At 46.7% G+C, this 23,917-nt stretch overlaps 1 protein-coding gene across 1 annotated transcript in view; it reads right to left on the reverse strand.

The window, feature by feature from the left end:
* LOC119970136 (phospholipid-transporting ATPase ABCA1-like) overlaps positions 1–23,917 on the reverse strand; it is a 167,674-nt gene that overhangs the window by 93,948 nt on the left and 49,809 nt on the right. Inside the window, exons 4-5 of the mRNA XM_038804215.1 lie at positions 21,284–21,425; positions 20,298–20,416 (exon numbers count right to left, since the gene is read on the reverse strand). Of these exons, the coding sequence (XP_038660143.1) occupies positions 20,298–20,416; positions 21,284–21,425 (261 nt within the window). The remainder of the gene's footprint in view (positions 1–20,297; positions 20,417–21,283; positions 21,426–23,917) is intronic.

A 23,917-nucleotide genomic window follows, 5' to 3' on the forward strand; every position in this document is an offset into this window, starting at 1 on the left:
TCTGCGTGGGTTTCCTTCGGGTGCTCCGATTTCCCCCCACAGTCCAAAGATGCACAGGTCAGGTGGATTGGCCATGCTAAATTGTCCCTTAGTACCCAAAAGGTTAGGTGGGGTTTCTGTGAAGGGGTGGGGGGGGGGGGGGGGGCATGGGCCAAGATAGGGTGCTCTTTCGAAGCTTTGGTGCAGACTTGAGGGGCCGAATGGCCTTCTTCTGCACTGTATTGATTCCATTATTCTATTGTACCATAATTAGCACCACTCTGTTCGCACCCCTTGCGCCGGTTGAAAATGAAGTGTCTCTCCTATCTCCCTGTGATTTTGGGATGTTCCGAGGCTGCGAAATGTACGAAACAAAGGGAAAGCTCTTTATTTCTGACAATGTCGGGTACCGCGGAATGAATTCAAAGAAATCCTTTATAGCACTCAGTCTTTTGTCATGATGAAATACTTGGTCAAATACGTTGACTAAATGCAGCAGATGTTCACTGACTCCCTCCTTCTGTGCGGGCCAGCGAACATATGCACCTCAATCCATTCTGAGTGCTTGGCCAAGGGAATTAATTGTTTTTAAAAAAATAAGATGGCACGTTTTTATATTTTGAAAAATGCTCATTGTCCCCCCACGCAGCTGAACCCCCGCCAAATAAAGAACAGGGTTGTGGGGAGGGGGGTGACAGAATGCCAACCGATGAGGGAAGAAGGTTAATGTAGTTTGCACGCTGCCCAAGTCCCTAGCTTCATCAAGAATCTAGTTAATATTCAGAAACAGACATGAGGCATTCCACTGACTTGTCCTGGCTTGTAAAGTGACCGACAGTAACCTCGCACACACACACACACACACACACGCCTGCAGGGGGCTGCTGTTCCTGTTTTTCATCAAGAACATCACACAAATCCCTGCCTTTGAATGCGTCTCAAAGCTTCCGAAACTCGATCGGTACCGAGGGAGAGGGAGAGAGGATCACTCCCCCCAGCCCCCCTTCACCCACCCAACCCAAAACCCAGATCAAGTTTAGTATCTGCTCTGCCTTTTGGCTCAGATCTGGTACGCCTCTCTTGTGGGGGGGACCACAAATTGGATTCAATTTGAATTTGAATTGGTTTTTGGAGCAGGCAAGGAGCTGGATTAGGGGTTCGCCCCTGACCACACTCAGAACCCTGACTTTGTAACTCAGAAAAAAGTAAAAAGCACATTGGAGTGAGGGGAGGCTTTTACATTCACAGCGGCTGTATCAAACGCTCCAGGAAAAAAAAAACACACGCACAACACAGAGACAGCTGGCAGCCAATTGTCCACCTCTTTTTGCTTGGCCCCTGATAATCCCGCAGGTTTTAGATTACAACAGAACAACCATGTCACAAGAAAGGTGTTTTAGAAGGCGGGTTGAATTCACGCCGATGCTTTTGACACTTGTTGGGTTGTCAAGGAGAGAGAAAATTGACGCTGGGCAGAAGAGGTAGCAGCAGAGTGGTGGAACGGCCTCGAGGGGCCGAATGGCTGACAATTGCTCCTAATGTTCCCGCAAAAACTGAAATTGGTTTGTGGGGCTGGTTTGATGGGGGGGGGGGGGGTGGGGGGGGGAGCCTTAAACAGGGCGAGGGAGGCGATTGCTGCCTGCACAGCTTCCAATGGCAGAAGGAAGGAAACTGAGATCTCCTGTAAACAGAGAGAGAGAAATAAAACCCTATTGATTGATGCATTTATCAATAAATCTGAGCACTCGCAGCTCAGGAGGGTTGGTGAAGACGAACGCAATCTACCACAGCACTGGAACATGGCTTCTTCCGAGCAGTTGCAAAATGCAGTTTGGCAACACTCCCACGTCTGGCTGCTCAGCTGATTGAGAGAAAAAAAGAGGAACATTGCCCACGAAGGAGGAAGGAGGTTACTATCGGTCATTGCTCTCCAGCCTACATTTGCTGCTATCGGATTACACGCGAGCTTTGTTCTTTCGCCTGCTGGCTGCAGCCTGTCTTGCTCCCTGAGTCACTCCAGATTGCTGCCAGTCAACCAGGCTGAAAATGCTCTTTTGTGATCTTCCCCGGGCAGACGGAGCTCTCTCAAGCTTTAACCGTCTGGGGTGTTAGCACCAGCGTTAAAGCTTCCTTCCAGGATCATCGTAGAAACCCAGGAGCCATGGGTGGTGACAAAGAAATCTGAACGCTGCTCCCTCATCTGTTTACAATGGCATTATGTGTTTGTTTAACACAATTAAACATCCCAATGCGCTCCCCAAACCCCTAAATACCTCCCTCCCTTCCTCCACTTTAGAAACGTAGAATAAAAGGAGCAGGAGGAGGCCATTCTGCCCCTCAAGCCCGTTCCGCCATTCATTATGATCATGGCTGATCATCCAACTCAATAGCCTAATCCTGCTTTCCCCAATATCCTTTGAGCCCTTTTGCCCTAAGTGCTATATCTAACTGCTTCTTGAAACTATTCAGTGTTTTGGACTCAACTACTTCCTGTGGTAACGAATTCCACAGGCTCGCCACTCTCTGGGTGAAGACATTTCTCATCATCGTTGTCCTAAAAGGGCAGCACGGTGGTGCAATGGTTAGCATTGCTGCCTCATGGCATCGAGGTCCCAGGTTCGATCCCGGCTCTGGGTCACTGTCCGTGTGGAGTTTGCACATTCTCCCCGTGTCTGCGTGGGTTTCGCCCCCACGACCCAAAAATGTACAGGCTAGGTGGATTGGCCACGCTAAATTGCCCCAATTTTGTCCTCAATGGTCTACCCCGTATCCTCAGACTGTGAACCCTGGCTCTGGAGACACCCACCATTGGGAACATTCTTCTTGCATCTACCTTGTCCAGTCCTGTTTTTATCGGTTTCTATGAGGTCGCCCCCCCCCCATCATTTTCTGAACTCCAGCGAACACAATCCTAACCGATTGAATCTCGTCTCGTACGTCGCTCCTGCGATCCCAGTGGTACCCGAGGTTATCTTCATTCCTGGTCCTGGAAGCCTCTTCCTCTTTGACATATTTGCAATGCTTCACTCTCCCTCTGCTATTTACACCGTTTACAGGTACGCCACCTTTACGTCTGTGGTTGTGGCACAGTGGTACATAGAACATACAGTGGAGAAGGTGGCCATTCGGCCCATCGAGTCTGCACCGACCCACTTAAGCCCTCACTTCCACCCTAACCCAATAACCCCTCCTAACGTTTTTGGACACTAAGGACAATTTAGCACGGCCAATCCACCTAACCTGCACGTCTTTGGACTGTGGGAGGAAACCGGAGCACCCGGCGGAAACCCATGCAGACACGGGGAGAACGTGCAGACTCCGCACAGACAGTGATCCAGCGGGGAACCGAACCTGGGTCTCTGGCACTGTGAAGTCATATTGCTATCCCCTTGTGCTACCGTGCTGCGCTAGATTCATCCTTTAGAGAGCCAGGATGATGCTCTGGGGACCTAGGTTTGATTCCTACAATGGTGAAATTTGAATTCAACTTGCGAAGGTCTAGTGATTACCATGTTTGCTGTAAAAAACTACGTCCTTTAAGGAAGGAAATCTGCCATCTGGCCTGCCCTATATGTGACTCCAGACTCAGGACAATGTGGTTGACGCTCAAATGGCTCAGTAAGCCAGTTAGTTCAGGGGCAATTAATGCTGGCCCACACCCCATAAATCAAAAAATAATCCTTTGTAATAATAATACTTGCCCCGTTTTCACTTGCTCCTTAACACCATCATCGCTTTTGTCAATTGAAACCTCTTTTTTGCCACATTCCACCTTGGTATCCCGGGAGCACCATGATTAGGGGTCCCTGACTCCCTCGTCTGATTTTCCGATTCGCAGTACAAGGTGGTGTATTCTGTGCCAGGTTCCTCTGTCTTGGTAAATCTGCCCAAGCTCTATGGTCATTGGAAAATAGGCATTTGGAATTAGGGGGCGCGATTTTCCCAGCCCTGAGCTGGGCCGGAGAATCGGCGCAACCGCACCCAGACGCCGGCACGCTATTCTCCGAGGTGCAGAGAATCGGCGCCATTTGCGCCGGCACGTTTGGCGCGGCATCGGTCGCGGGTCGCTGTACGAGGCTGGGCCGGCGATTCTCCGGCCCGCATGGGCCGAGCGGCTGCACGGAAACAGCAGAGTCCCGCCAGCACCGTCCACACCTGGTCGCTGCCGGCGGGAACTCTGCGCGAAGGGTCGGTGGACGGCCTGTGGGGGGGGGGGGGGGGGGGGGCGAGAGAGGGGGTCTCCGTCCCCGGGTGGACCTCCGATGGGGTCTGGCCCGCGATCGGGGCCCACCAATCGGCGGGCCGGCCTCTCACCCCCGGGCCTACTTTGTTGTGCGTCCAGCCCCAGAACCTCCGCACCATGTTGCGTCGGGGCCAGGAAGTGAGGCTGGAGCGGTGTGAACCCCTGTGGGGGCCAGAATCGCGAGTGCCCGCGCCCGTTTCGCACTGTTGTGAAGTGCGACGGCGTTCACGACAGCGCGGACACTCTGTCCCGCGATCAGAGAATCGCGCCCAGGATCTCCAATGTAATTAAATGTATTCCTGGAGGTTGCATCACATGACTGCCCCCACACTTCAGCCATTAGTCGGCCAACTCATCCACCCCCTTGACGCACTGGCTTCCAACACCAATTGGAAAGAAAAAGTACCCAATTGGATGATTCTTGACTGTTAGCCATACTCGTCTTTTTTCCCATTTTCAATGTTTTTATAGCTGATAATGAAAAATGTTCAAAGAAAATTACATAAACAGCCATCTTTTTTAATGTCCCAATGATTTATCTCCAAGGTTGCACACAACAGTGTTCTGGAGACTCATTTTCAATTCCTGGAGATTGTAGGCCAATATTGGGAGGGCTGGAATCCCTAATTGGGATAAAATTCTCCCCAGTCTAATCAGGCCCTCATAGAAAGAACAAAAAAAAAAAAAAAAATTTATATAACGCCATTAACAAACAAAAATAGTCCCTGGTAGAATAGTCTTGAAGCCAATACTGACTAATGATGATCCTTGCTTACACCCCAGCATGTCAAACATCCCAGAATGCAACTAATCTGTCTTAGCAATCTTCCATGAAGAATCAGATGAATGACCAGCTACTCTATTAAGAACAAAGGACAATACAGCACAGGAACAGGCCCTTCGGCCCTCCAAGCCTATACCGGTCATGATACCAACTGTGGCCATATATTTATTTTGGTGGTTGAGGGAAGAATGTGTCTTGAGACCTTTAACATCGTCCTAAACATGAGGAGGTCAACTTTCCTTGAGTCAAGCATTTCCCTTGGAGCTCTAACATTTACTGACCAACTGGGGTAGACAGTTGAAGCACTGGCTTGTACTGCCATAGCTGCAGCGTTTCAGAAATAATTTTTGAAGGGTGTTGGACAAGAACCTGAGGATGGGAAACGTTTAGGCTGAGGGGCAAACAGGGTTGCGGGTGTCAAAGCACTTCCAAAGTGCCAACGCCGGCACAATGGGCCCAATGTGCTCCTCAGTTCTGTGTGGTAAGTTTCACTCATCTTAACGAAACACCAATCAAGCAAGCAATCTTCCATGAGGAATCAGATGGGCAGCACTGTAGCACAAGTGATTGGCACTGTGGCTTCACAGCGCCAGGGTCCCAGGTTCGATTCCCCACTGGATCACTGTCTGTGCGGAGTCTGCACGTTCTCCCCGTGTCTGCATGGGTTTCCGCTGGGTGCTCCGGTTTCCTCCCACAGTCCAAAGACGTGCAGGTTAGGTGGATTGGCTACGGGGATAGGGTGGAAGTGAGGGCTTAAGTGGGTTGGTGCAGACTCCATGGGCTGAATGGCCTCCTTCTGCACTGTATGTTCTATGTATCTATGTATGTATCAATCCCCAACTGCTGAACGCAGGTGTAAGCTGAGATCATGAACTCACCAACTTCACGTGCAGGCACAGGAAGCACAGTCAGCAACATTTGCTTTCGCCCTCAACCTCTGTGACCTCAGCCCCACAACGCGGGCAGAGTGATTACACAATTGTGAGTAGCTGTATCGCAAAAGATAAAATCCCATCATTGTTCGAATTTGAAGGAACCATTGAAGAGTGTTGTGTTTGTCCTAATATGGCTGTGGGTCAAGGCTCACTGGCATTGCCTCATAGAGGAGAGGATGTACGATAGTAGATGGTCTTAATGGATAAAGCATTGTGGACTCAGTGACTTCACCCAAGAGTGAAGTAGGAGCCCAGATCTGAAGAAGGCTTCAGGGAATTGCTGCTGGGAGCTTAATGCTGATACGGATCAACGTGCGAGCGTAACAATTCCAACTCTGAAACATTTCCAAATAGTGTACGGTTTACATCCTTCTCAACAGATGTTGGCTCCAACATTGCAACTTGGGAAAGGATCCTTACAGACTAAAGAGTGAAGTCTCGAACTTGAAATGGTCAAGAGACCCATTGACCCGACTCCTGGTACACAACCTGCAGAACCCAGCCCCATTATGGTCTTCCTCACAGCCAGTTGCTGGAGGCTGAAGTTTGCATCTACTACACTCCCTGATCCTAGACAAAAGCGAGCAAGGGCTTAGACTCCCACCAGGCCCTTTCTAAACCCCATTTCCCATTGCTGGGGCTTTCGCATTTTACCAGGAGTCACACCATTTTCAATTTGTTTACAGTGCACTTGTGGAGACTTCTTTCGAGCCATTTTGAAGTAAATTATCCCGGCAGGTTTCTAAACAGTTGTCCGTGCTTCAGAAAGGTGCCCTGTATGCCCCCCCCAAAATATTCCCGTTCACTTTGAAATAATCCACTGCCTCAAACCGTTAAACTGGAGGGAAAATAATTAAAGTTGGCTGGGATTTTCCGGCTACGTCCATCGACGGGGTCTTCCAATCCTGCCGAAGGTCAACAGGCGTTTGGCTGGACTATCGCACCCCCTGCAGCAGGTCCCGACGTTTAGCAAATTCAACTAAATGTGAGCCCAACAGAAAAGCACAGTAGATAAAAGGAAATGGAAAAATGATATAATTCTTTATTAAAGAAACATCACATGTGGTTTTGCTTTGGAAAATAAGCCTGTAAAATAATAGGAATTTTTCCAATTGTCAAATTGGCATCTTGGAATGGAATTCTTTGCTTTTTTTACTCAATGACTGTGGTGAATCACAGTAGCGTAATTCACACTGTATTACTATGTCTCTGTAAGCTCGGCACACGAGCAGTTGCGCTGCTCTGCCACTAGGGGGAGATGCACTGGGAGTGTACGGGAGTTTGTACTGGGCTCCACATTTGGCTCCACCCACGGCTCCTCCCCCCTAACCGGAAGTATAAAGGTTGATGCTGAGAGCCTGCCTGCAGTTCATCTGGAGTTCATCATGTCACAGGCAGGCTCTGTTGTAAGACGATTAAAACCACTGTTCACTTCTAACCACGTGTTGCGTGAATTGATGGTCTCATCAATGACTAAACAGCAACAACAACTTTATTTTATATTGGATCTTTACCGTAGCAAAATGGCCCTTGGCGGCATCACCAAATGTGGCCCATGATCTACTCTTACGGAAAACTAAATGGAACATTTCAACCATGGGACCAGGGGCCATGTGCTAGAAACTTCCCAGCTGTAGCTTTGAGGCAACCTTGCCCCCTTAGATTATCAGAGGAATGCTGGCCAGCAACAGGAACGAGGACTGCGGCAGATTTAAGCCTTTATCACAATTATCACTAATTGTGTCAGATCTATTTACAATTGCAACAAAGGTGACTTGCATTTATAGGCTCGCTACTGGCAGTGATGTACTTTTTTTTCAAATTTAAAGTACCCAATTAATTTTTCCAATTAAGGGGCAATTTAGCGTGGCTAATTCACCTACCCTGCACATCTTTTGGGTTGTGAGGGCGAAACCCACGCAAACACGAGGAGAATGTGCAAACTCCACACGGAGAGTGACCCAGAGCCGGGATCGAACCTGGGACCTCGGTGCCGTGAGGTTGCAATGCTACCACTGCGCCACCTTGCTGCCCTGCAGCGATGTACTTTTGAAGTGTAGTGCAATGTGGGAAATGTGACAGCCAATTTGCATGCAGCAAGCTCCCAGAAATAGCGATACAAAAATGTCTCCAGGTTAATTGCTCCAGTGATTGGTGCCCAGGGATGACTACAGGCCAGACCACCAGGGTGAATATGCCTTCTCTCCTTAAAAAATAGTGTGCGGGATATTTTATGCCCATTTGAGAAAGCTGATAGGTTATTGGTTTAATGTCTCATCCAATGTACGGCACCTCTGACAGCGCAGCGCACCTTCGGCACTGCCCTGACGTGTCAGCCTGGATCATGTGCACAAATCTCTAACGTGGGGTTCAAGGGACCAGAGCCATGCTTAACATCAATAAAGTGTCTCAGTTTGTTGTTCACTCTCGTTAAAAATTTCAATCAGTCCACCTTACATTGTGCAGACCTTGTTCGATGGGTGACCATGTGACATTGTGTGTCACATTTTTAGTTTTGCAAAGAGAAAAGTAGTGGGCACCACGAAAAATTCCCAAGGCAAGTTTGATCTATTTGATCCAAGACCTACCTGCAAACTATCCTGGACTATGTCAGGTCCACTTGGCCTTCACACTTCCAGAAGAATAATTAACTTTGATTCACATGAGGGGACCTTTTACTTGCAAGAACATTTCAAGTCTTCCTACCCAGAGGCTGATCATTGATTGAATAAATGTGCCTGCTGCCAATGAACAACCATTCTGATTTTGAGCGGTATCCACTCGGCTTGTGAAATGCTTGCCTTTTCCTGTGTTTGGAGACTAAGGAACGGGAGCTGACATTCAGTCTCTCGACCTAACATCGCCATTCGCCATTCAATCAGATCACGACTGATGTGTAACTCAACTCTATTTTCCCAAATTAGCTCCATATCCCTTGCTACCCTGACTCAACAAAATCAATCTTAAAAGCTCCAATGGTTCTAGCACCCATGCAGCCTGGGGGAGGAATTAGACATCCAGTGGTATGTGTGTGAAAATTGCCTCCCAATGTCCCTCCTAAACAGCTTAGCATTAATTTACATAATCTATCCCCTTGTTTTGATTCTCCTGACGGAGGAAGTGTCTCTTTGTCCAACTCTTGGAATGATTTTTAACATCGATCACATCACGCCCCAACCCTCTGTGTCCCAAGGGAGGCTAAGGGTCTTTCATGAAACTGATCTTCATAAGTTAACCCTTCAAAGCCCCAGTATCATTTGGATCAATTTGCATTGCACACCCTACAAAGTCAATGTATCCTTGTTGAGGTGTGCCCTGAGCTGAAGTCAGTGCCGGCCCGGGTGGCATCTGGCAAAGGTTCTGGATAACGTAAGCATCAGTTCCTAGAAATAAATGGGATGTGGGAAAATACAGTTTTGGAGATAGGGCCTGATGTGCCATCAATCAACACAAGATGAGTAGTGAACGAAACTGAGGCTTTAATAAGCTAAACAGAAAGCCTCCTGGCCTCTGATCCCGAACTGGGACAGGGCTGGAGGTCGGTCACCTTTATACCGAGCCCAAGTGGTTTATCGCAATACATGTAATACAGTAACAGTTTATCACAATACATATAATATACTAACAGTGGTTTACCACAGGGCCCAGTAAAGCCCCTTTCTGGAAGGTGTAAAGTGGCTTCCATAAGATATGTAAGAGAGTGTGTGTGTGCGGGAGTGAGCATGTACCTGGGGTTACATTTATGTAGTTTTAATTCATGTTATTAAGGTAAATTTGGCACTTGGAGTGTCAGATATGCATGGAAACATGCAGCAAATGCAGTCAAACCTCTGCAAAGGCGAGAAGGTTTTACACGAGGAATGATTTTTTTTCTGCTTCTCACATTTTGTTTTGGAGTTTTGCTTCCTCTCAGCGTCACACAATAGACAAGAGGAAAAGAGCAGTCAGAATTCTTCTGCAGATCAACATTGTGACAATGGAAACATTTGGGCTGTAGGTCCATGGAGACTTGTCAGTGGCTGCACAGAGCCGATGTACAAAGAAGCAACAAAATACTTTTTTTAAATGGAGTGAATATAGCCAGAAGAAATTAATTACATCTGCAAGAGTAATAAAGTTCCCATTCTAAGGAACGGTTGGGAAGTGTTTGCTTGAAGCTCTGCAGAACACCATTCCAGAATCTAACACACTCATGTGCAATGTTTAAAATGTGGTGTAATGATCTCCAAACATTCAGAAAATCCACTGACCAACATGTAATTTGTAACCATTCCAATTCTCCTGCAATTCAATGATTTCTACTCAATGCTTAGGGTTTTCAATAGATAGTTTTTTGGCATAAGTTGTTATTCTCCCTCCCCTCCCCAACCTCCCTCACCCTTCCTCATTAAGGAGGGAAATATGACAGGAAGTTTTCCTGGGTCCACATCCAGAAGCACTGGATTATTAACCAGTCCAGTGCAGTAGCGAGGGAATGCAGTATTGTTGAATGCGATGGGCGCAATCTTACGCCCGCGCTGCGCTGGAAAAGCAACTCGCCGCGGCGCAGCATGGCCGTTGAAAGCAGGGACATCCTGCTCCCGCGATCGACCCGGCTCGTAATGCCGCGCAAGACTCAATGCAATCTCGTGAGGTGAATTCTGCCTACAATAACGTGCATCCTGCAAACAGCCCAGCATGGATCCTCTGGGCGGTGAGAACCTCAGCTGTGGCAACAGGCCATCCTGTGAAGGGGCTCATCCTCCACTGTGCTGACCTGCTTGCTGTGGCCACATGATGTCTTGTATCAATTATAAGTCTTCAACACCCAAATTGTGAGACGCCCTTTTGTTCGCCCACCTACAGTGGTAGCACCCACCACACCCCACGGGGCAGCCAGCCAGCCAAAACCGCAGTTGCTCAAAACCCATGGAACCTCCGTGCTGTGGAGCCAGCCCACCATCCATAATTGAACATAACTCCTGGAGGCGGACCCTGAATAGCCACCTCCTCAAAAACCTCTTCCAAGGACCCACAGTGGGTGCCTCTGGTTTTCAAACCACATCTCAGCTTGGCGTTGGGATCAGGATCCTCGAAATAAGATTATGCCCAATGTTGCAATGTAAACCATAATGGACACCATTAATCACATAGGATGCCTCAATACTCCACATGACGTTCCCAGATGCTAGATGATGGCCTGTAATTTTTGGTAACTCATTAATGGTTATTATGGGACCTCCATAATGCATTTGGAGCATTTTCAATATTCTCCTATCAACTGTTTTATTTGTAATATGCCCGAAAATCTCAGGAACAGGAGCACTAACTCATAAAACTTCACAGCTCCAGGGTCCCAAGTTCGATTTCGACTTGGGTCACTGTCTGTGTGGAGTCTGCACATCCTCCCCGTGACTGCGTGGGTTTCCTCCGGGTACTCCGGTTTCCTCCCACAGTCCAAAGATGTGCAGGTTGGGTGGATTGGCCATGACAAATTGTCCAAAATTCTATGATTAACCTAGGACAAAAGTTCGGCGCAACATCGTGGGCCGAAGGGCCTGTTCTGTGCTGTATTTCTCTATAATCTATAAATAAAACACTTCCGAATGACCATTCGCCAATGGTACAAACGCCAAGCTGCAAATAACAACTGTTGTTTGAAATAATCAGCCAGGTATCCAGATGCTGCACACTTAAGTTTCACAAGCGCTGCCAACGATACAATGAAAAGAGCTGATCGTAATCATGACCCACCTGGGCTCTCAGACACACGGAAGCGCGCAAAGGAAATCAACAAGAGCCAATTCCCCAAGCAAAATACTGCAGTTGCGGGAAATCTGAGATAAAAACAGAAAAATTCTGGAAAACGCTCGGCAGATCAGGCAGCAACGGTGGAGAGAGAGCGGAGAGTTAACAGGTGAAAGGTCATCAACCCCAAAACGCTCCTGACCCACTGAGTATTTTGAGTCTTTTCTCTTCTTATTTCACGTTCTGATTCCAATTCGATCCAGTCCCTTTTCCATCCGTGTCCGCATCAAAAGGTTCATTTCAGAAGTGGACCCTGCTTCGTTCTGACCTGCAAGTTGCAGCTTTATGTGGGCTGTCAAGTGATAAGAGTGCAGGATTTTCCACCATCCCGTCCTGGTGTGTTTCCTGGCCATTGGCTGCCAGTGAGATCTTCCATCCCCGCCGATGTCTACGGCATTTTGGGTGGCTCGCCTGTCCCCACAGCCTGGGAACACGCTGCGGGAGTCATGCCTTTGGCAGGACCGGAAGATCCCGCTGGCGGGAAGGGTCGGAAAATCCCGCAGACAGTGTAGATGGTGGTGCTTTTACTGCAATTGTTATCCAACAGAGGCTGCATGTGTAACCCACCATGATCCTCAAGGTGGGAAATATCACTGTGAATGTTTAAGTCAGTAAGACAATACAATGTACAATAGTTTGTTGTTGCAAAAGTAATTGAAACTTTTTAGGTCTCTGGGCTATAACAGAGTCCCAACAGATCTCAATATAGAATAGGAAGAGTTTGAGCGCAATGGAATCGGGTTATTACAGAACACTGTGCACTCCACCCTACCAAGGTTTCAGCAGAACTCTCACCACATAAGACCCCTCGCGGTCCTCTGAAAGGCTCCAAACTTTACCAATGTGCCCCCAACCCACCCCTACCTCCCTCTTCTCACAATTCCCGGAAGGGATTGATTATCTTCTTTCTTGAGCAAGAAAACGCTCGGTTTGTAGCTGAAAGCTGACACCACTCACCCTCACCTTCTCAAGAGCAACCTGGGACGGGCAATAATTGATGGTCTTTCAAGCAGTGCCAATATCCAGAGAATGGATTAAAAAACGTTTGTTTACATATTAAACACTAACTCAGTTAAAATCTTTCAGCTTTTTCTTGTGCATGGCTAACGTTTCACGCAAAAAAGATTTATCACAATGATCTTATATTTGAAGCCAGGCCAAGCTCCACTGCGGTTTAATTCATCGATCACTTCATTCAGCATGCCAGAACCAGGAGAATTAAAATAACAATCCCTAGTGAGAGGGGAAACGTGAAACGTTTGTGCATGTCAAAGGTGTCCTATTTTAGAAAGGTCGCCGGGTCTGTGGGACTGGATTAAGCCCAGGCACAGTGGAATAGGTCAAAGCCTTTTCAGAAAGAAGTGACACTACTGATGTTTCTGGAAGGTGAATGTTCAAGGGGTGCGTATTTGCAAAACTGGAGGTATGGCTCTTGTTCAATTACAGCCAGGAATGAGGCTAATTGAGAATTAGAATGCAATCCCAAACACTGGCAAAATTCCTGGAATCCTATCTAATGGAAATATAATTTGACTTTGTTGGTTACTGTAATCAAGTGACCCAGGTTATAGGAAGCATAGACAACGATGACCAAGTACTTCAGAGACTAAAATAACGCTTGCATTGTTTTGGCCAAGGCAAGGCTCATTTATAAGGCACCTCAAATCTAAAATAGTGAATTAAGTAAGGCGAATTGAGTTATTGTATCATGCCAAGATGCTGTAAGGACCCATTTAGCTACAATTTAGGTTATTATCTTAATGGGGAAACTTGCAACACCTACCTATGCATTACAAATGCACTAGAATTTAAAATTCAAGGATAACGACTACACTGGGACCTGCTCTAATGTGATCCACAGGGTCCAGAGCTCATTCTGTTGTAGCTGGTATCTGATGCCCAGGCTTGATCACACCAGTTTCAGACCAATACTGTGTGCATATCCCTACAGTTTACAATCTTCATGCTCCAAATTAAATGAATATGCAGATGCTAAAGCCAGCCAGATAATTAAATGACTGCTCTTGGGCGGTGGCACTGCTAGCTCCCAACACCAGGGTTCAATTCTAGCCTTGGGTGATTGTGTGGAGTTTGCACATTCTCCCCGTGTCTGTGTGGGTTTCCTCCCTGTGCTTCTGTTTCCTCCCACAGTCTAAAGATATGCAGGCTAGGTGGTTTGGCCATGCTAAACTGCCAGTGTCCAGGGAGGTACAGATTAGGTTACGGGTTTATGGGGATAAGGCGGCGTGAGCGGGGGTGTGGTCCTTGGTAGAGTGCCCTTTCGGAGGGTTGTTACGGTCCCGATGGGCTGAAAGGCCTCCTTCTGCATTGTAGAATCTATGACTGTTCTATGAAAGTAGATGGCTGTGTTGAGTGGGGGACGGCCTGTGGTTGCACTTGTATGATGAAAATTCTGGGATTCAAGATGCACCTTCCTTTACTCCGAGTTCCACATTAGAGCGGGACCCCAGAGTATTAGTTTAAAATACTTAGGGACATTGGTAGGTAGAAAAAATGGGACGGTAATTGCCCGCTTGCTCACCTACAAGTGAGAAAAGAGGAGATAATTTTGGAAGAGTCTTGTAGGAGGGACAGGTGAGTGTGCTATTCAATTGTTCTGAGTTTGATTATATGAGTCTGGTACCTGACCTATGCTTACTGTGCTTGATTGGTTAAGCTTGGATGTGGACTCGGAGCACAGTAAACAGTCATCAGAGAAGCACTACTAGCAGTTGACATTTCTAAAGTGGACATTTTAAAGCAATGTAAATAAAACCTGCTGCACATGTATAGGAACTGGGTGTCATCTCTGCATAGCTCCGAGATAAAAAGTCGACAACAGCGGGTGCAAAATCAGGGGCATGTAAACTGCGACTTGCCTCCCAGGGCTCGAATTAACATTCACGCTCAACCTTTGCCCCACAACATTAGTGTTCACTAAGTTGAATGTCTTCACCTCTATCACCTTTGGTTGGGTGGGATGGAGACATCTAGACTCCCATCAATGAGCCAAATGGGGTCCTACTGATGCTATGAGACACCCATTGGCATTTGTGCCCCAAGCTAAGTCAGGTGAGCCACTCAATCAATGCCAAAACTAATGGCTTTAAAACTGGAGATTGGCACAAAAGTAGCAGGAAATGGAGCCCCTCATGACTCTCCCGTCATGTTCCTGCTGAGGAGACAGAATTAAAAATTCGCTCCTCTCTTTTGGTGCAGTCAACAGTGTTATCTTTGGCACAGAAGCAGATTGTGTACTGGGATGTTTACTGTCCAGCAAGAATCAACTCAAGATAACAGATTTCGCCACGCAGCACTTTGCCGGAGGCCTGCCCCTCTAATCTGGGTTGGATAAACAGTACTTTGGAATGAATTTCACTGAACACATGAATCCTGTACTTTATTTGACATTGAATATTACAAAACAGAAGGGGCTGGATGTATATAACGATCACGCCACCATGTACTTTCCTCCCCTTCTCTCAAGTCAGCCAAACTTTAAAGGGTTTATTGACAAGGTCAGTGGACAGAGATAAATCTATCAGTTGGTTTTCGTACCATGTCGATTCTGCGTGGTTCTTAAACGTAGGGGTTGATGTGTTACGTACTCTGGGATAACACAGGCTGCAACTGGATGCAGCTTTAACCAAAAGATACTCCAAACCTTGAAGTTAGTTCAATCTGATTTATTGAACCAGTAGCACAGTTAGCACAGTTCTCTATGAGTTTGACTCTCTGCTAACCTGAGTGTGGTTACTCTGTCTGACTGAACCAGACTAGCTTAAGCCACGTGCTGGAGGTGTACATACACCCTGACTCACTCTGTAGATGTTTATCAGTGAAAAGAGGCGGAGTGTGAGTGCCTCGTGCCTTTTATAGTGAGATACCACCCCCGAGTGTCCTGTCTGCTCATTGGTCATGTCCTGTTCTCTGTGTTCATTAGCTGCATATCATTATCTGCATGTCTGCATATCATGACAGGGGTAGGTTTTAACTTCCAGTGTTGGGCAAGACTTGTTCGTTTCCATTAAAGTCAGTATTACTGTCCATTAACTCCAATGCAGAGTGAATTCGGGAAGGGCGGATATCTGAATCCAATCCCGTCAGTTTACCTGACTGGCCGTCAAGGGTAAAATTATCCTTGCTGAAGTTAATCGCTAGAAAATTTAAATGTACCCTGAGCCCAATTAAAGACTGTAAACAAAGATGGGGTCTTAAAAAAAAAACAGAATACACATTGTATTGTAGCAAGACTTATTGCCGTATTATCTCCACCTGACCTCGTTGGCAGAACAGCACTGATCTTTTTCTAGTGCCTGTTCCTGCCACTTTCTAATGGAAACCATGAGGTGGAAGTCGGTGTGCGTTCAGACATGGAGCTGACAGAAAGCCTCCCAAATTGTGGATGGGACAGCCCGCATCCAATCACTTTTTTAGATGCCCACCTGTGCCGCTAAAGAATCCATGGCATTAATTTGAATAAGAGTGTTCCTCCCCACTGTCACCCTTGCTAATGACCTGGCTAATATTTATCCCTCAACCTACAGCAGCAAAACAAGGGCCAACTTCACCTTTCAATCATGCTGTGTCGCGACCAGTTATGGTGCCCCCAAAGCCGGTTGAGATCAATTATCTTAGCATGGATGGTGTATTTCTGCACTGGTCCAAAAGAGGATCCACGTAGAGCTTTCCATTCTTCATCTTGAACCATAGATTGACTTGGCTTTTGCACAAATAAACAGCCAAAAACAAATAAACACATTCCTCCACATTCCTTTATTCCCATATTGGCCACTGTTGCACATCCTGACCGTTCTTTATTGACCTTGCCCTTTAATCCTAGCTGCATTGCGACTGCCAAAAAGCCAGCAAGCGATTCCCAAGATATCCAACGTTGCCTGGGGGAACTTAATAAGCAATCGTGTGACTGGGTCGTTCTTGAATCGAGAAACAATAAAGCGGGCGGACTGGAAGATTAATGCTTGGTGACACTGACCGCAGGAAAGTAACTCTCCAATGTGAAAATGCCGCACCTCACCGGCCCTCACCCTAATCTGAATGGAGCACAGGGGCAGTGTATTGAAAATGGGCGTGCACAAGCATTTCCTGAAACTTCATGTCACACAAGACTCTCTGTTTGCAGTTGATAGCAAAGATTTGCATCCTCACTCCCTGTACTGCAGTACGAGAGTCAAGGGAGCTAAGAGCTATGGAGAGGGTGGACCTCAGACCACAATCCGATCATGCTGTGTCACGACCAGTTATGGTGCCCCATATGGTGCTGGTTTAGCTCACTGAGCTAAATCACTGGCTTTGAAAGCAGATCAAGGCAGGCCAGCAGCACGGTTCAATTCCCGTACCTGCCTCCCCGGACAGGCGCCGGAATGTGGCGACTAGGGGCTTTTCACAGTAACTTCATTGAAGCCTACTCGTGACAATAAACGATTTTCATTTCATTTCATTTTTCATCAGTCATGATCTTGCCGAATGGTGGAGTAGGTAGGAGTGGCTGAGTCCTGCTCCCATTTCCTGCATTCCCATGCCAAGCAGATGGCTCCTTTTCTATTTTCTGCAGGCGGTTCAGACAGATCTGAGGCCTCCAGGAATTATAGGTTCATCCCGTAGACACCGCAGTGAATAATCCACAAGGAGGGGGGAGATATTTTTAAAAAAACATCATAGGGGCCTTAAACATATTGTACTTCCTTTTTTTATTTCCCATTTCCTTTGAACACCATGGTTGGCTAGTTTTAAAAACATTGCCAGTGGACAATAGAGGGCTGTTTGACTGAGAAGACATCCAATCAGGTCATGAAGAGTTTCTTCAGGTTCTGACTGGTGTGGGAAAGCAGGGTGCTGTGAGGATGGACAAGACAGCCAGACAATGGCAGGAGCATGGGCCGGGACATTTTTGGGGTGCGGAGTCACGGGCTGATACCTCCAGGGCTACATTTGGCTGAGTTGCTCGTTGTGAATGACGGGTTGCTTTTGCCACGTGCTGGCAGGGACACAATGGGCTGAATATTGTCCTTCTGTGCTTTAGCCATTGTATGATTCAATGGTTTGAAAAGTTGGCAACCCACCCCAACTTAATGTTGTTGGTCGGCCCTAATCTCTTGAGAAGCAGCGACTGGCATCTGGGACTGTGTTTCCAGTCCCCGAGTTGACTTTTATTCAAAGTCGGGGAGAATGAGCAAGGCTTAACCAGTGATACCAGATGGTTATGCTTGCCACAGAACCGAATGTAAGTTTGAAATGATGATTTCCCGATCGGAGGGTTCTTGACCTCTATCATGCGCATCAAGAGAGCTACCAATAAAACTCCAGGTCATTCACCAGGAAGAGATAGTGAAAATAAGTCAGAGGGCAGGTCTACTCACGTTACGGGCCCACCTACAAAATTACAGATTAAAGAACATGAAAGGCAGATATAGTGAGGATGTTATGGCTCTGTTCTCAAAGCTGGAGGATGGCCAGTGGCTAGCTAGTTGATAGATGCAAGGAAGGGAGAGAAAATATAAACTTAAAAAGCAAAAACAGGCAAACACTTGCTGAAGGCCCAAAAGCCCTCTAAAGGCTCTGAAATCATCCAACCTCCTCCGTATCATTGTTGCGTTCATCCACCTAAACTCTGCAATTCTGTCCCCAAACCTCCATCTTTATTTAGCTTTCTTCCCCTTGCCCCTGGAAACCTACCACTTTATCAAAGCATTTTGTTGCCTGTCCCCGCATCTCTTTATGTGTCAATCACCAAGTTTGTCTGTTATTGTTCCTGTGAAACATACATAGAAAATAGAAGCAGGAGGAGGCCATTTGGCCCTTCGAGCCTGCTCTGTCATTCACTATGATCATGGCTGATCATCAAGTTCAATGCCCTGATCCCGCCTCCCCATATCCCTTGATTTGTTCAGCCCCATGAGTTCTATCTAATTCCTTCTTGAAATTACACAATGTTTTGGCCTCAACTACATTCTGTGGTAGTGAATTCCACAGATTCACTATTCTATGGGTGAAGACATTTCTCTTCACCTCAGTCCTAAAAGGTTTAACCCTTATCCTCAAACTATGACCCCCTAGTTCTGGACTCTCCCACCATAGGGAACATTCTTTCTGAACCTACCCTGTTAGAATTTTGTAATTTTCTATGAGATCCCCTCTCACTGTTCTAAACTCCAATGAATATAATCCTAATCGATTTAGTCTCTCCTTATATGACAGTCCCGCCATCCCAGGAATCAGCCTGGTAAACCTTCGCTGCACTCCCTCCATAGGAAGAATATCCTTCCTCAGATGAGGACACCAAAACTGCACATAATATTCCAGGTGTGGCCTCACTAATTTCCTATACAATTGCAGTAAAGCATCCCTATTCCTATACTTAAATCCTCTCGCCAACATACCATTTACCTTCTTTACTGCTTGCTGTGCCTGTGTGCTTACTTTCAGCGACTGATGCAGGAGGACACCAAGGTTTCGCCTCTCTCAATTTACACCAATTCAAATAATAATCTGCCTTCCTATTTTTGCTACCGAAGTGGATAACCTCAAATTTATCCACATTATACTGCATCTGCCATGCATATGCCCGCTCACTCAGCCTGTCCAAATCCCACAGAAGCATCTCTGCATCCTCCTCACAGCTCACCCTCCCACCCAACTTTGTATCATCTGTAAATTTGGAGATAATACATTTTGTTGCCTCGTCCAAATCATTAATGCACAATGTGAATAATAGGGTTCCTCGCACACATCCCTGCGGTACCCCATTAGTCACTGCCTGCCAATGGGAAAAATACCTATTTTTCCAACTTTTTGATTCCTGTCTTGCTAACCAGCTTTCCAGCCATCTCAAGATACTACCCATAATCCCATGCACTTTAAATAGTTACCTACCAGATCAGACCTTGTCAAAAGCCTTCTGACAGTCTAAATAGATCACATTCACCGGTTCTTCCTGGTCAACTCTACTAATTACAATTTAAAGAGTTCCAATAGATTTGTCAAGCATGATTTCCCTTTCATGAATCCATGCTGACTTTGTTTGTTTATACCACCGCTTTCCAAATGCTGTACTATGAAATCCTTGATAATGGACTCGAGCAACTTCCCTACTTCCGACGTTAGGCTCACTGGTCTATAGTTCCCAATTTTCTCTCTTCCACCGTTTTTGAATAGCGGGGTTCTATTAGCAACCCTCTAATCTGTAGGAACCATTCCAGAGTCCAAAGAATTTTTGAAAATGACCACCAATGGACCTACTATTTCTAGGGCCACTTTCTTAAGTACTCTGGGATGAACATTATCAGACCCTGGAGATTTATCTGCCTTCAATCTCATTAATTTCCCTAAAACCATTTTTATACTAATACTAATTTCCTTCAGCTCCTCACTGAAACTTGTGTTTCTCAGAACCTCCGGTACATTATCATCTTGGGACTTTGTTGCCAGTATGTCAAAATTGTTATGTGAAAACATACCATAGTTGCTCTTGATAAATACGAGCCAATATTTAACAGAGTAACAGGCTGGTTAATTCAAATAGGGAGGAATAATTATTGAGATCAAATACCCGAAGTAGAGTTGCTGAACGTTTTCAGAGCTTCAAACAGTCGATTAAACGCTCCCATGTTGCCATCTGTTTGGCTGTAGAGAAGAATCTTCTTGGCATCATAAACCAGGCGGGAGATGCTGCAAAGAGTGGCAAAGACCGAGTGAGAAAGCTTTGGGTAATGTGTTTGGTTGAGTTGTACTTGCTTTTCACAGTGGAGCTAAAACAATGCTTCGAGTGAAATCCCTGGCAGACCAGAGCCGAGTCAAGGCAGGATTTCCGACAAACAGTTCTATGCACGCCCAATTTTGAATTGTCTCATTCGTTCAGATATTTCTACATTTGATCTGAACATGCACTGATGTGATTCGATTGATCCAAACTCAAAATTTTAACCTGGTCTTTGGACGAGGGTATATTTGACACACAAAATAATCATTTTTGCCCACATTCAAATCCGAGCACAGAATATTCGGTGTTAGAGTGGGGGGGGGGGGGGGGGGGGGGGGGGGGGAGAGGGGGGGGGGGGGGAGGCAGACACCTCTCCCCTGCAGAAGCAAAGTCAGTGCGGAGCCAACCCACACCGCGCCAATGCACCTCGTAGCCATAACACGCTGCGGATGGGATAAAATGGGACCATATGGGAGTTCCACTCCTGACTGGGGAGGATGCCCTCCTAAGGAGGTCTGCCCCTGCTACGCAAAGGCCTCCCTCCAAATATATTAGCCCCCCCCCCCCTTATGTTTCCAATGTTTAAAAGAGTTTTGTTTCTTAAAAGTGGCCTGCCCACTCCCACCTGACTGTCCACACCAACCATTTTGTGGCAAGGGTAGAATGTTACGAGGGTCAGTTGTCTTGTTAGCATACCCAATTGATGCTTTCAGAATACCTCTTGAGTTCGGGCACCAATGGTACTTTTAATGCATTAAATGTTCAGAACGTTTAGCTGGTACACTAACGGCTTGAACTATTCGCGCGCCAATGGACTGACGCAGTCTTCAACTCACATTGATTTGTCAAAGTTTCCAATGACTCCGGGAGATTCACCAGGCGTTGGGTAGCGGAAGCACGGGTTGTTTGCGTTACAAATAATGCCTTGTATCCATGGCAGAGTCCCGGCAGAAGGCATGGCCTTGTTTGGAAAGTGGCCTGAAGAAAGAGGGAAGAAAGTATAAATTGCTGTGCCGTAACGTAACATGCTTACACAGTGCAGAATTCACGTGAGTGTAAATTCATCTGAATCCATTATTTCTGCTTATTAATGGGATGAGTATCCCTCAGCCTGCACTCCATCCTGAGTCGACGCACTGCCATCGACCATTCAGGATCATGTGGCAAGCTTGAGAAGAACAGGTAACATCTGACCTCCGATTGCAAGGCACTGGAGGTTTTCCTTACCTCATGCCTGAGTCAGTTGTGTACTAATTGATGGGGACTTATTGTTACAATTACGTCAAGAGCTCCATTATTGTTTTATCATGTGGTGACGAGGTTGGCAGAAAACAAAATAGCTTGACCTTGGATCTTTTATCGTGCGGCAGTTCCTGGACCCAATTTCCTGGATCATTTCAAAGCAGTGGAAACCCACTCATCCCACTTGCCTGACCACCATCTTTCAGACATGACTGGCCTCCACAACATGACTCACTGAATCTGCCAAAATTATTCCAACACTCCCGTTATCCGTATCATTCCTGCTACTTCTGCAGGTAGTCAGAAAGTCAATTTGGATCACTGAATGTGACAGCCCAGAAGAAAGCCATTCGGCCCCATCGTGCTTGTAAAAGTGCCCTCCGACTAGGTGCATTCCCCATTGCCCTGCAGATTGGTCCCCTTCAAGTATTTATCTCAAGTTCCTTTTGAAAGCTAACACCGAATCTTCATGCGGCGCCTTTTCAGCCAATGCGCTGGGGAGCACGATGCAGGAAAGATATTCTTCCCACCTTGTTGAAATAAAAACGAAAACAATGCGGAAGAGTGAAATAAAAATCAGAAAACGCTGGAAAACTCAGTGGGTCTGGCAGCATCTGTGGAGGGGGAAACAGAGTCGACAATTCTGAAGAAGTGCCGTGTCGGATTCAAAACGCAAACTCTGGGATTTTCCAGCCCTTTCGCGGCGGAGGCGGCTCGCCACTGGCCGGCAGCCAGATGTTCCAGTCCCGACGACTACTACGGCCAGGGGAGGGGGGGCGGGGACTGGAAAATCGGGTCCTCTGTTTTTCTTTCCACAGATGCTGCCGGACCTGCTGATTTCCTCCAGCACTTTGTTTACATCTCCTCATCGCGCCTCCGTTCCTTTTTGCAATCCTTTTGAATGATGTCATCTCACTGAGAGTGTTGCTTATTTATATTTTTCACCAAGAGTCCAACCCAGGGCAATTTGACAGATTGTGGAAGATAACTAAATATCGAAAGGGGTATGAGTACAGAATGGGTACAGGATTTGGGACGACTGTCCACATGGAGGATAAATATCAACACAGACTGCCGGGCCAGAACACCATGTTTCCACACTGTAATTTCTATGCAAGTAATTATTACGCAGTTTCAATCAAAACTCTCTCCCCAATTAGTATGAAACCGACCTCTTCAAACCATACAGGATATACAGCGGATATACACTGGGATTATGGGAGTGATTGGGGCAGGCAATTAAAACTAAAACAGCAAACTATAAGTGGGACAGAGGGAAGGAGAGGAAATCCAAAACAAACAAACAAGTCAAATGTATTTACATTTAGAAAAAGACATCACGGGAACAAAAAGAGAGTGGAAAAAAAAGGAAATGGTTGATTCCTCAGCCACTATCCTCGTTACAAGGCCCATAGCGGAGAGAGGTTGATTGTAAGGGGTGGGGGTGGGTTAAAAACAGACCTTACTAAGTATTGTGGTATATCTGGGCCCATTGCTTCCTCTAATGTTCTTTGCTTGGGCCTGTCTCTCTGCTGAAGTGTGCATCCTCTTTAAGATCGCCTTAAAGGGCGTCTTAAAGAAAGGTCTGCTTGCGAGAGACGTGTTAGCCCCCTGCAATCCATATTCCTGATTGTTGCATGGCGGCACATCCACAATAGCTGAGAGAGAGTATCTTCTGCAGGAAGAAATCTGGCAATTGGAGTGTAATGTGGGTAAATGTGAATCCAAATGTGAAATTGTCCATTTTGGCAGGAGTAATAAATAAAAACAAGCGTATTACCTAAATGGGGGGGAGATTGCAGAGCTGTGAGGTGCAGAGGGATCTGAATGTCCTAGTGCATGAATCACAAAAGGCTGGTGATGTTGCCTTTTATTGTAAGGGGAATTGATTATGGCGGCACGGTAGCACAGTGGTTGGCACTGTTGCTTTACAGCTCCAGGGTCCCAGGTTCGATTCCCAGCTCGGGTCACTGTCTGCGGAGTCGCACGTTCTCCCCGTGTCTGCGTGGGTTTCCTCCGGGTGCTCCGGTTTCCTCCCACAGTCCAAAGATTTGCTGGCCAGGTGAATTGGCCATGATAAATTGCCCTTAGTGTCCCCAAAAAAAGGTTAGGTGGGATTACTGGGTTACGGGGATAGTTTGGAAGCGAGGACTTAAATGGGGTGCTCGTTCCAAGGGCCGGTGCAGACTCGATGGGCCGAATGTCCTCCTGCTGCACTGCAAATTCTA

This window comes from Scyliorhinus canicula, chromosome 8 (genome assembly GCF_902713615.1).
Source record: "Scyliorhinus canicula chromosome 8, sScyCan1.1, whole genome shotgun sequence".
In the NCBI taxonomy this organism is placed as follows: Eukaryota; Metazoa; Chordata; class Chondrichthyes; order Carcharhiniformes; family Scyliorhinidae; genus Scyliorhinus; species Scyliorhinus canicula.